The sequence below is a fragment of the Cajanus cajan genome, chromosome 11 (genome assembly GCF_000230855.2).
Source record: "Cajanus cajan strain Asha chromosome 11, NIPB_CcT2T_4, whole genome shotgun sequence".
In the NCBI taxonomy this organism is placed as follows: domain Eukaryota; kingdom Viridiplantae; phylum Streptophyta; class Magnoliopsida; order Fabales; family Fabaceae; genus Cajanus; species Cajanus cajan.
The window spans coordinates 9,542,452-9,554,455 of record NC_138527.1 but is presented as its reverse complement, the minus strand read 5'-3'; the positions used below and the strand labels follow the sequence as shown (position 1 = coordinate 9,554,455).

The following is a 12,004-nucleotide window of genomic DNA, read 5'->3' as shown; positions in this document are numbered from 1 at the left end:
AATAAAAAGGATGGTCTAAAATTTTTGTATATTTAAGAAAATACTTTTAAAAAAATCTTTATATATATACTCAAATATATATATATATAAAAGGAGGAGTCTATATATTTAATGAATAATTTTATTTAGAATTATAACTTTAATAATTCATGTTTTATATTAAATTTTAATGATCTAATCATTAAATTTAAAATTAAAAAATTAAATGAGATATAACTATTTAAATTTGCTCATCAAATAAATAAATTCTTCTTTATATATATATATATATTATTTTCTTTTTATGTTAAGAGTACTTATTATGATAAATAAATAAAAAGTCAAATAATTATCACTCCTTAAAGTTAAAACCTAAAATAAGTAAACATTGGTTCAGAAGTTGGGTGACAAAAGAGATGAAAAGACAGCAGAAAATGGGAAAGTGTAAAGGGTGTAAAGGTTGCATGAATTGGCTGAAGAAAGCTTTGGAAAACGAAGCTGAAAAAAAAAAAACAAAACGTTTCGAAAGCTAGGTACATTGTTATTAGGATAAAAAATACCGTCTTCATGTATTTTTAAAATATAAAACAAAAATAATTTATTAGAAATATAAAAATAAAAATTAAATAAAATTAAGTTGTTAACGATATGCACAATTTTTAAGTTATTGTAATTATATGAGTAGTTTTTGAGAAGTTTTGAAAAGAAAAAATAAATAAATAAACAAATAAAAACTAAATAAAAATTATGGAAAAAAAAGAGTAATTAAGCTAGCTAATGAGACAAAATTGTCTAAATAATGTGAATCCGAAATAAGATAATCCCATTATTATTAATATAGATAATATTACAAGAATAGTATAAAATACATATATATCTTAATACATTATAATTAAAATTAATACTCCTACTACTACTATTATTATAATAATATTTATCTAACTAAAATATTATTATATAGATTCAAAAAAATTAAGACAATATTAATTATAACAGTGTGAAATATTTAATATTAATAAAATATTTTTCATAATATTTTTAGATTATTTTACCCTTAGATTTTTAAAGAATAAAAAATAATATTAAAAATTAATTAAAACTAAGCCTTGAAGTTCAAAGATTAAGCACAATATCAGTTGATTCAAAAAATATTAATAATTTTAAAATATATTTAAATAAATATAAAGATATAGAGTGTCTCAACCCCATTAGTAATAATAAAATGATTATTGTACATGATAACTATATCGGATAGGTCATTTGACTACTGGAAATTGCAAGTTCAAGCCCATTTCGGTGTTCTCGATGATCGAAGAACTCATGTGAATGTGATTACTCCTTTTGACATTATTGGTAGTCGAAGGGATCACACAAATAAGACCTTAACCATTCCTTTCGACACCATTGGTAGCCAAAGGAATCACTCAAGCAAGTTTAGCCCCCATAGCACCCTCAAAAGTCACAAGGACTGTGCAAACAAGTTTAACCCCCTCGACATTGTCAGTAGCCGAAAGGTTTGCACAAAAAAAGTTCAACCCCTTTGACACCCTTAGTAGCTGAAGGATTCGCACAAATAGGTTTAACCCCTATCGATGATCGATAAACGAGATATGGAGGCCCATAGTTTGAATTATGATGACAAAGGTGATTATGGCTCAATCATTGATATAAAATCAATTATTGACATATTACCTCGCTTCCCATTGGGATCTAGGTCCATTACAATTAGTATAAATAGTTCATATCTTAAGGTAGTCATTGTTCATTAATCACATTTAATACATCAAGAAAGTAACTTCAGCGTCAAAGTGTCTTTTACAAGTGTACCCCCTTAACGTGGACAAGCAATTGGATCAGGAGTGCCTTTTTTATTTTATTTAATAAATATTTTAAGTATGTTACTAACCCAATTAATTTAATTAATTACGTTAGAAACTATAATTATTTTATCAAGCAATATTTTATTTGTTTTGTGAAAAATGGGATTTTACTTTTAGCAGTCATTTCAACATTATTTTTTAATTAAATTTAAACAAAAAACTAATTTATTTTTTTCTATAATATTCTAAATCTTTAATAAAACCTCTCAAATAATATAACACAACAGTTATATAAATTGCATAATCATTCTAATAAATCAACTACGGATTGGTCAATAAAATTTGTCGATTAGCTACTAATTAGAATACAAATTAGTTACCCACATTGTTGATTAATATTATGTGGACGTGATGAAATAGTAAAGTTCTAAATATGTACAAATTGTTGTCTTGTATGTTGCTAATTAACATTTTGTGCTTATTATCCACATGTTGGTGCATTGAAGTTCTTGGTATATACAAATATAAATGCGTAATCATTCTAATAAATCAACTACGAATTTTTCATTAAAATTTTATTAATGTTCTAGTAATTAGAATTAGAAATAGTTTCCCACACTAACATTTTAATATTTTACTGTCATATTGCAGATTGATATCATGTGTATGTGTTGGAACAATGAAACTCTACATATGTATAAATTCTTGTCTTGTAAGTTTCTAATTAACAGTTTGTACTTGCTATCAACATGTTGGTGCATTGAAGCTCTTGGTATAGACAAATATAATTGAGTCAGGCTCTACTTTGATTGGAGAAGAAGCATCAACCAACTGTGGTTTCATTTCTGGTATGTCTAGTGAATTTGTCAATTGTAGTGGAGTTCCATTCAATAATACCACATCACTTCAAATGTTTCCATCTTTGGGTGTCAGATGGTATTCTTCCCTAGTAGTTGTTGGTACTTTTCCTGGTATCGTCTCCAAGACGGGATCCAAATTCATGTCATCAACGAGGGATACATTGAAAGTAGTGGAATTGGACATGTTTATGAGTAGCACAGTGATTCCAGGCTGAGAGTAAGGAAAGCAACTAGAAGTGATTAATTAGAAAGAGAAATAAGATTAAGAACAAATGGCACACATTGTCTTTAGACGTTATAGAAACTTGTTGGGAAACCGAAATTGTCTTACCCCTTTCTTTGAGCAATGAGCGTATGCACGCAAAAATGGTGATCCTTCGTGGGAAACCAAAAGCACTTTGCTTCCCATAAGTCGATGCCATAAAAGGGCTCTGATTGATCAAAATACGTTTTGATTAGAATGACACGTGAATCCATAACTAAGTCTTGATCACTTAGGTTGTTTGATAAATTTTTGTAGAATATTAACTTGAGAAATATAACAGATGAAGCATGTTGGTTGTGCATGCTAGGGTAAGTTTTAAATGAATTAGACATTCATTAGTAGCGAGTGCCTCTCCCACAAAAATGAAACACGACTTACCCATAATAATCCGGGTTAGGAATGAAGCTTGTTGTGTTTAGCAAATCATAGTTTCCTCCAACTAGAGTTTGTCTACAATAAACCTTGTGGTTTAAGGTTGATGTCATGCCCACCTGGTCCAAGTACCTATTTATATTAAGTTAAGAGATCTTAACATGTATAGTTGCGGAATTTTGAAAAAGAAACAAAAAAGAACTCAATTCATTGGCATATTAGACCGACCAAAACCCATTAACAAAAGTGTGAGACACATCTTTGCTACCACTGTTATAGGCTCCACCAGCTTCCCCAACCCATGGTGCTGCCCACGGTGTGAATTCCTTGACTGCTTGAGTAACATTTTTGAAAGTTTCAGCAACTTGACTCAAGAAATATGGGTCTTGAATCTTGTTGATAACATCCTTGTCAACACCTTAATTCATTTGGAATAAATATTGTTAGAAGCAAAACAATCACTAAGAGCTAAGTAGTAAAGTGCATGCTATTGCTATTGACAAAAAAAGAAAAAAATATAAATATATATACATACAGTCACACACACATACATATCGACACCAAGGTTGTAAACGTGGTGGGTCACTCCATCAACCACGCCAGGCCCAACATTTAGTAAGAAGCTTTGAAACCATTCCTTACCATAGAAACCACTGGGGCCTAAAACTTTAGGCCTTCTAGAAGCATCAGGGTATAGTAGATTAACTATACGTCTGAGCATAGTGATGTCTTTAGCATATTGAACACTGTCTACTCTGGCTCCTATCCCCTCAGCACATAGCTCATTTCCCATTAAGCATCATAAATCATAATGCACATGGGATCAATCAGAGAAAATAAAAAAAATAACATACGTAGAGATATATATGCATGTAATTCAAATATCGAAGGTTGAAGCAAAATTAATTGAAGATTTAATTTAGCTACCCAATTCATATGAATCTATTTTGTATCCTTTTGATACTGTGTACTTCATGAGACTTATGGCATTTTTTGGATTCCAGTTTCCAACCCAATTCAACTTGTCTTGTATGGAATTTTTCTTTCCAGTGAGAGCATTCAACCCAAAAATTAATTTCACTATGCAAAATACGCAAATAAAGAAAACAAAAAAAATGCATGTCAGAATTGAATGTAGCACGCTACTAACATATATCATGGTACCTCGTGCTGAAAAAAGAATGGTAAAAACTAAACAAGTACCCAATTTTGTTAAAAAACTCATGTACTTCATCCCATCGCATTTTGGGAAGGCATGTTGTGCTGAAACCAAAAAGACCACCTTCTCTCTTCTTGAAATGAGGGCATTTCTTTTGCTTCCCAAATTGGTAAACAATCTGATCTTCCACTGAACCTCATAATCTGATCCTCAGGGGATTAAATGCTGCAAAAGTTTGGAATGATAGGTAATGTGAAATTCATAGACTAATATTGTCTACACATGATCATATGATATATTCTATAGACATTTGACAATTAAAATGTCACATCTTGCCTCCACTGAACTAAAGAACGAGGATGACAAAAAATGATTGATACAAAAGAAAACAACCTTTAAGGGCCAACAATACTTTTTCTTGTAAGTTTTTTTTCTTTTTAAAATGATCATAGGATTAGACCTGAGAAAAATAGAACCTACCCTTGATTGCATTTGATAGAACTTTGTTACTGAAGTCCTGCAAAAGTTGCAACAAGAAACACATGGGAAACTAGTTATATTCCTTTTTATTGAAATTATGTACGATGAAAATATACATGGTGCATTGGTGCCTAATGGTAAATACCAAATTCAGAATGCCCATTTGTCCCCAGGGACAATCGTTGTAGTTGCACTTATTAGCAGGCCACCAGTCCTAAGTTGCACAAAAAAAAATTATTATCCGTCGTAGCAATGGATGTGACCCCATTCACTATGAGTTTCACATATTCTGCTGAAGATAAGGAAAATAATAAAAGAGTAGCATAACATAGAGTTATTTTCACATACATTATGAAAAGTGATTGAAAAGAAACTATGGGAAACCACCCCAAGTCTTCAAGATTTATGCAAATTTTATATTCTTGCTACTTGCCAATATTAGTCGACCTAATCACTTCTTTTAAGCAAGTTATTAGCTGTTTTTTGCTTGTGTTCAATACTTTTAGCATAAAAACTCTTAATTATGGCCTTATTACATTTTAATTAAATTTGTTGTTCTCTCTTACAACACGTTTCTCTCAAAGAAATTAATTTCTATGTTGATGATGTAAATATTAGTTTTTACACTGTGACCCTACCCGCATTAGAATCATATGTGGTATGTTGATTGACATTTATAATAATCAACCTAAAAGTCATATTTAATTTATCATCAATTCTAATTGTTTGGCATTGTAATTTTCTTTTTGGATCAATTTGTTTCATACATTAAATAAAACAAATACTAACAAATGCTTTTGATATTGCAAAATGAAATAATTAAGAGCAAACACAAAATTCTTTAGGGGTGTTCATGGATCGTTTTTTCAAAAAACCGATCCAAACCGAACCGAACCGTTTTATAAAAGTGGATCGGTTAACCGATCCATTTTTTATAAAGTGGATCGGTTTGGTTTTTTTAAAATATGGATCAGTTTTTTTGAAATTGGATCGGTTTGGTGCGGTGCAGTTATCCACCTTTTTACTCATATATGGATCGGTTTTTTTAAAAAACCAAACCGAACCAAACCGATCCACTTTGTAAAAATGGATCGGATAACTGAACCGGTTTTATAAAGTGGTTCGGTTCGGATTTTTTTTCGAAATGGATCGGATTTTTCAATATGGATCGCATCGGTTATGGATCGGTTCAGATCAATTTGGATTTTTTGCACACCCCTAAAATTCTTGTGAGATGGGAATAAAATCATTGAAACCAATTATAAATAATTTTAGATATCTTTTGAAATTTTCACATTAGAACTACAATATAAACATTTTTCATATTAGGATATATTTTAATGATGAAATTTGAATGTTTAGAAAAGAAGTTTAGAAAATTGTCATTTATATATTACTTTATTTTCAAATTATAATTAGTGTGCAAATGATTTTTAAATTAGAATTGATTATGAGCTTTGATCTATAATAATTATATAAAAAAAACATTTATTGTTCCCCCAAAGTGTATCGTCTTTCCATTTCATTTTTTATTTATGGGTTGTCTCTCTATATTTTCAAATTCTATACATATTTGCTGTGTTTTTAAATTGTACAACTATTTTTGTCACATTCCATTTCTTCTTTCTTATTAACCCATGTGTGGTAAACCATCTCTATTTTTATGTTGTTATCCTTATGATATATATAAACATGTGTTAGTATATAGGTGATTATAAAGATCCAGCCTTTACAATTTCTTATTCATTGTCTTGTGTTATATTTAGATTGATCTTTTACACTTTTTGAATGCTGAAGAATTTTTGCTTTTGCACTCTTGACATTCTTTAGGATTATATTTCAACTTTAGAGTTTCCTTTGAAGCCTTCTCCTAGATAGAGAGATTTGAGAATAAATAAAAGAATTTTCCTCAAAATAAAAATGCTGAAGTCGGATAAATGAATTAAATAAATAAGATTAAACAAATAAAAAAAATTAATATCTAGTTCCTATTAGAAAAATACAATCACCGAGTGATGGAAACTTTCTTGGAGAATCCGGATTGATGTGAATCCTCTTCAAGTTTCTCCCCTAGATCTTCGGCTCCTTGATCCTTCCTAAACTTGGCTAAGGTCTCCAATGGAGGAGGAGATCTTAGAACCACCAAGGTTTGGTGGAGAGCTCTCCCAAGAGGCGCCACTCCTTGATGAAGAGATAAGCCTCTTCAATTCTCACCACACTCTTCTATGAAGGGATAAGAGAATTAGATGAATATCAAAGAGGTTTAGGGACTTTTAGAAGAGAGTAATCTGAACAATATTTTCAGAAATCAAATCTCAATACATCCAAAAGTGTTTTACAATGAAGGAAAAATGAAAATATAGGAGTAGGAAGCTTGGAGAGCAAGCTAGCCTTAACCATGGTTCACTAGGAACCATGGTAAGGTCTAGCTAACCATCCATGGTCTAGAGGCTTGGAGAGCAAGCTACTCACTTAGTTTGCTTGGTAAGCAAGCTAAGGAGAAGCTTGTGCTTCAAGCTTCTAAGCTTGAGTGTGAACAAGCAATGTGAACACAAATCAAGGTGGGCGGCTCATGGACTTTATTTTACTCCAACCGGTTTTAAAAAAATGTTGATTTGGTTTAGTTAGGTTCATCCAATGTGAATTAAACCTAGCTAAATCAAATCTATGAAAAATTAGGAGTAAAATGAGTCTAATATGTAAAATTTTGCCTAGGCCCATCTCTAGGCCCAATTGCTAGTAACACTCTCTAGCTTGCTAGTTACACTCTCTAGCTTGCTAATGCCACTCCCAATCCTACTACTAGAAAAATAAGGAAAAAGTGTATTTCTAGATTAGGTTAAATGGAGTCAAAGTGCCCAAGTAACCTACCCTAGAAACAATATACAATAGCTACTAAAAGGAAATAAAGTGCCTCTCAAATACAAAGGCAAAAATACACCTATACAAGTATCTACTATATACAAGATACAAGAAAACAAACTATACAATGTATGTACAATGGAAACTCAAGAGACTAATAAGAGGAATCATACTCAATACTCATATTGAGCATAGGTCTAAGAAGCACCTCCTCTGTAGAAGTCTCCTCTAGCCTCCTAACCATGGACCTAGTTAAAGACCCAATGGTCTTCAAGTGTGAGCCTCCTTGGATCAACCTTCACCCTTCTTGGTCTTACCTCTTCCAAAGGGATCCTTGGGGATTAGATTTCCATCATACCCTCCCCCTTCGAAAGGATTTGTCCTCAAATCCCGTGGTCCTTCCACAAGGATAACATCACCTACAAAAATAAGAAACAAAGTTTTAGTAATGATATATGCATATAATACATGTGGAAAGTGCACCCTATGAGGAATCCCTTCTACAGTCCTAACAAGGGTTCTTATTCTAGGAAGGATGGGTTCTCTAAGTATAAGAATAGGATCCTCACTATAGTGTACCCTAAGTGATCGAAGCCGTATCCGGTCAAATAAATACAAGTAAATGTAGTACTAGGAAGTGACTCCTAGGTCGTCTCCCAAGGACCGTTTTTTACTGTTAAAGGCTTAAACACACAAAATGGGGGGTTTGGTTCAGAAATTCAGTTTGTAACACAATAAATGCAGATAACACAGTAAGTAAAATGGATTGGCTCCTTGTTCGGATTATAACTCTCTTATCCCTGGTTTCTCAAAAGATTACTCTATTAACCACTTAATCCTTGTTCCATCTGAGTTAACCAACTAAGCGAAGATTAACTCAAGATTTCCCTACACGAATTAAGCAAACGTATACAACATCAACCTCCTCTTCATAGATGAAGCAACTGTGGCATTTATACAGAGGTTGACTGGAGAAGAACAAGCAGAACAGAGATGAACACACATACCCAACCTCAAACAAAGATTACAATCCATAACAAGAAGCCAACCCAGTGGTTTTTAGCCTTCCATTAAATCAAAACGTAGCACAGAAACGAAAATGCAAGGAGAAGAAGGAAAACGAAATTACAAGGCAGAGAAGAGAAACGAAAATGCAATGTATTCTTCAAATGTAAATATTCAAGTTCCACAACCAGAGAAGACAAAAGCAAAACGAAAAATGGTAGCTGAGCAAAACGTAAATTAACAAAGAAGGAAGCCAAAACGTGAAGAAACAGCTCCAGAAAACAAAACGTAAAACCAAACACAAATGGAGGCTACTGTTCACGTAGTCACATCAGCCTTCCTTGTTAGTAGCTGCCAAGTCAACCCTAACCTAGACCTAAACCTAAAACGAAATTGGGCCCCTCCACCATACAAGTCTGACCCAATAATATAATAAAATAAAATACAGATTGAAATTAAATGCTGAGGTGGAAAAATGGTGCAGTAGTGTCATGGCAGATGACGTGGCAGATGACGTGGAAGCTCCACTTGAAGTCCAGAGGAACTAGAGGAGCAATGGGGAATAAGTCAAGAATACGCACAAGAAACAAACCTAGAAACCTCTAATGACCTCTATGATGATCAATCCTCTTTCTCTTGCCTCAAACAACTTTTGTTTTTTCATTTTTTTTTAATATATTTTTTTTTGAATGAACAGTACGTAGTGAACAGTACACACAAATTTTTTTAAATGAGATAAGATAACATGCAGAGAAGTAAAGTTTACAGCATAAGAAATCAACTAGCCAATATACATCATCCAATGAAACATACACACACCCCCACACTTATTCAAGAACTTATTCCCAAAAAAATTCCAAAGCTCCAAAACTCCCTAAGGTTAAGGTAATCATGGTTTTTCGCTTAAGGCTTGTAATGAGCTTCAAACCAAAAAGGGAAACAGGCTCAGCAGGGGTTATCAGAAGAGTTAATTCAAGGTAGGCTTATTTGGCCAGAGGCTTATCAGAACAAAAATGCCTTAATCATATCCAAACATGCATGTGAATCAAGAAGTATCAAATAAAGTCAAGACAAGGCAACTGTGCAAGCAATCAAGAGGCATAACACACAAGAAAGAACAGAGAGTGGCTCAAATCCTCACACAGGGTATATCTGTTACAATTAAAACAACCTCTCAAACCTCAAAATCATCTTTCCAAGAAGAGAAAAAACAGGGATTTCAAACCATATAATATCAAGAAACTCCTATCCAAGAATGAAGTAAGTGTCTACAAACAATCAAAACCCAGAAATCACAGAGAAACATGCAAAGCTGTATAGAACACCTAAACACAAAACCTAAAATAACAAATAAACCCTAAAAGCATGTAACCAAAACAGTCCCCCCCCACACTTAAATCACACATTGTCCCAATGTGGCCCAAACAGAAGATCAGAGCAATCAGAACAATCAATAAATCTGGACAAGTGCAATAAAAGTAAAGAAGGAGAGGGGGAAAGAAAACTCCCTAAGTCATGGTGGAAGAGTAGCGGGGTCGAGCAGAGACATCTCCTCTTCAACTGCATTCAACAAGGATGGATTGCTGAGGAAAGGCTTCAGACGGTGCCCATTAACTTTGAAGCTCTTGTCTGTGGATTCACTTTTGACCTCAACTGTACCATAAGGAAAAAACATTAGTAACAACAAAAGGTCCAATCCACTTAGAACGTAACTTACCACCCATGAGTCCGAGCCGAGAATTGTACAAGAGAACTTTCTGGCCAACCACGAAGTCCTTCCTAGCTATCAAGCTGTCATGGAACTTCTTGGTTTTCTCCTTGTAGAACTTAGAGTTCTCATAGGCTTCAAGGCGGGTCTCATCAAGCTCACTCAGTTGCAACTTCCTTTCCTCTCCAGCCTGATCAATAGAGAAGTTGCAAGTCTTCACAGCCCAGTAGGCTCGGTGCTCTATCTCCACAGGTAAATGACATGCCTTACCAAAGACAACCCGATAAGGAGACATCCCTATGGGTGCTTTGTAAGCAGTCCTATGTGCCCAGAGAGCATCCTCTAGCCTATTGCTCCAATCTTTCCTATTGAGCTGGACAATCTTCTCTAAGATTCTCTTGATCTCCCTGTTTGAAATTTGTGCTTGCCCATTAGTCTGGGGATGGTAGGGTGTAGAAATTCTGTGCACTACCCGATACTTCTTGAGCAAAGCCTGCATAGATCTGTTACAAAAATGGGTGCCCTGATCACTAACAATAGCTCTGGGTACTCCAAACCTGCAAAATATGTTAGATCTGACAAAATCCACAACAACCCGAGCATCATTAGTTCTAGTGGCTTTGGCTTCCACCCATTTTGAAACATAATCAACAGCTAGGAGAATGTAGGAAAAACCAAAAGAAACAGGAAAGGGACCCATGAAATCAATACCCCAGACATCAAACACCTCACAGAATAGCATGGGCTGTTGAGGCATCTACTGTCTCCATGTAAGGGATCCTCCTGCTCTCTGACATTGCTCACAAGTGCTGAAAATCTTCCACGCATCCTTGAAGATGGTGGGCCAGTAAAAACCACAGTCAAGCACCTTGCGAGCTGTCCTCTGAATGCCAAGATGACTACCAGATGCAAAAGAATGACAGAACTGCAGGACAGAGTCAATCTCATGGTCCGGCAAGCATCTCCTGATTTCCTGATCACTGCAAAACTTCCACAAATAGGGGTCATCCCAAACATAATGTTTAGCATCACTCTTGAGTTTATCAATCTGAGCTCTAGATGCTAAAGGAGGAAAAACAGAAGCAACTAAATAATTAACAATGTTCGCAAACCAAGGGGTGGGGGAAGGAACAGAAACAGAAGAAACAATCAACAAATTTTCATCAGGAAAGTTATCCTGGATGGGCAAGACATCAGCACTATTCTCAGCTCTCTCAATCCTGCTGAGATGGTCTGCCACTAAGTTTTGTGCTTCGCTCCTATCACGGATGTCCAAGTCAAACTCTTGAAGCCAGAGCATCTATCTGATCAGCCTAGGCTTTGAGTCAGCCTTCTTCAACAGGTACTTTAGAGCTGCATGATCTGTAAAAACAACGACACGAGAACCAAGCAAATATGATCAAAATTTATCAAGTGCAAAAACAATAGCTAAAAGTTCCTTTTCTGTGGTCGTGTAATTTGCTTGAGCAGCATCCAGTGTCTTGGAAGCATAGT

General features: G+C 34.1%; 1 protein-coding gene across 1 annotated transcript; it reads right to left on the bottom strand.

Annotated features, from left to right (window-relative positions):
- Window positions 1-2,705: 2,705 nt before the first annotated feature.
- On the bottom strand, window positions 2,706-4,089 carry LOC145949215 (heparanase-like protein 2). Its single transcript, XM_083067290.1, has 5 exons — window positions 3,939-4,089; window positions 3,525-3,714; window positions 3,303-3,428; window positions 2,991-3,090; window positions 2,706-2,870 (listed from the first exon to the last, which is right to left on the bottom strand). The coding sequence occupies exons 1-5, from the start codon at window positions 4,087-4,089 to the stop codon at window positions 2,706-2,708; spliced, it is 732 nt and encodes a 243-aa protein (XP_082923416.1).
- Between the last annotated feature and the right edge of the window lie 7,915 nt (window positions 4,090-12,004).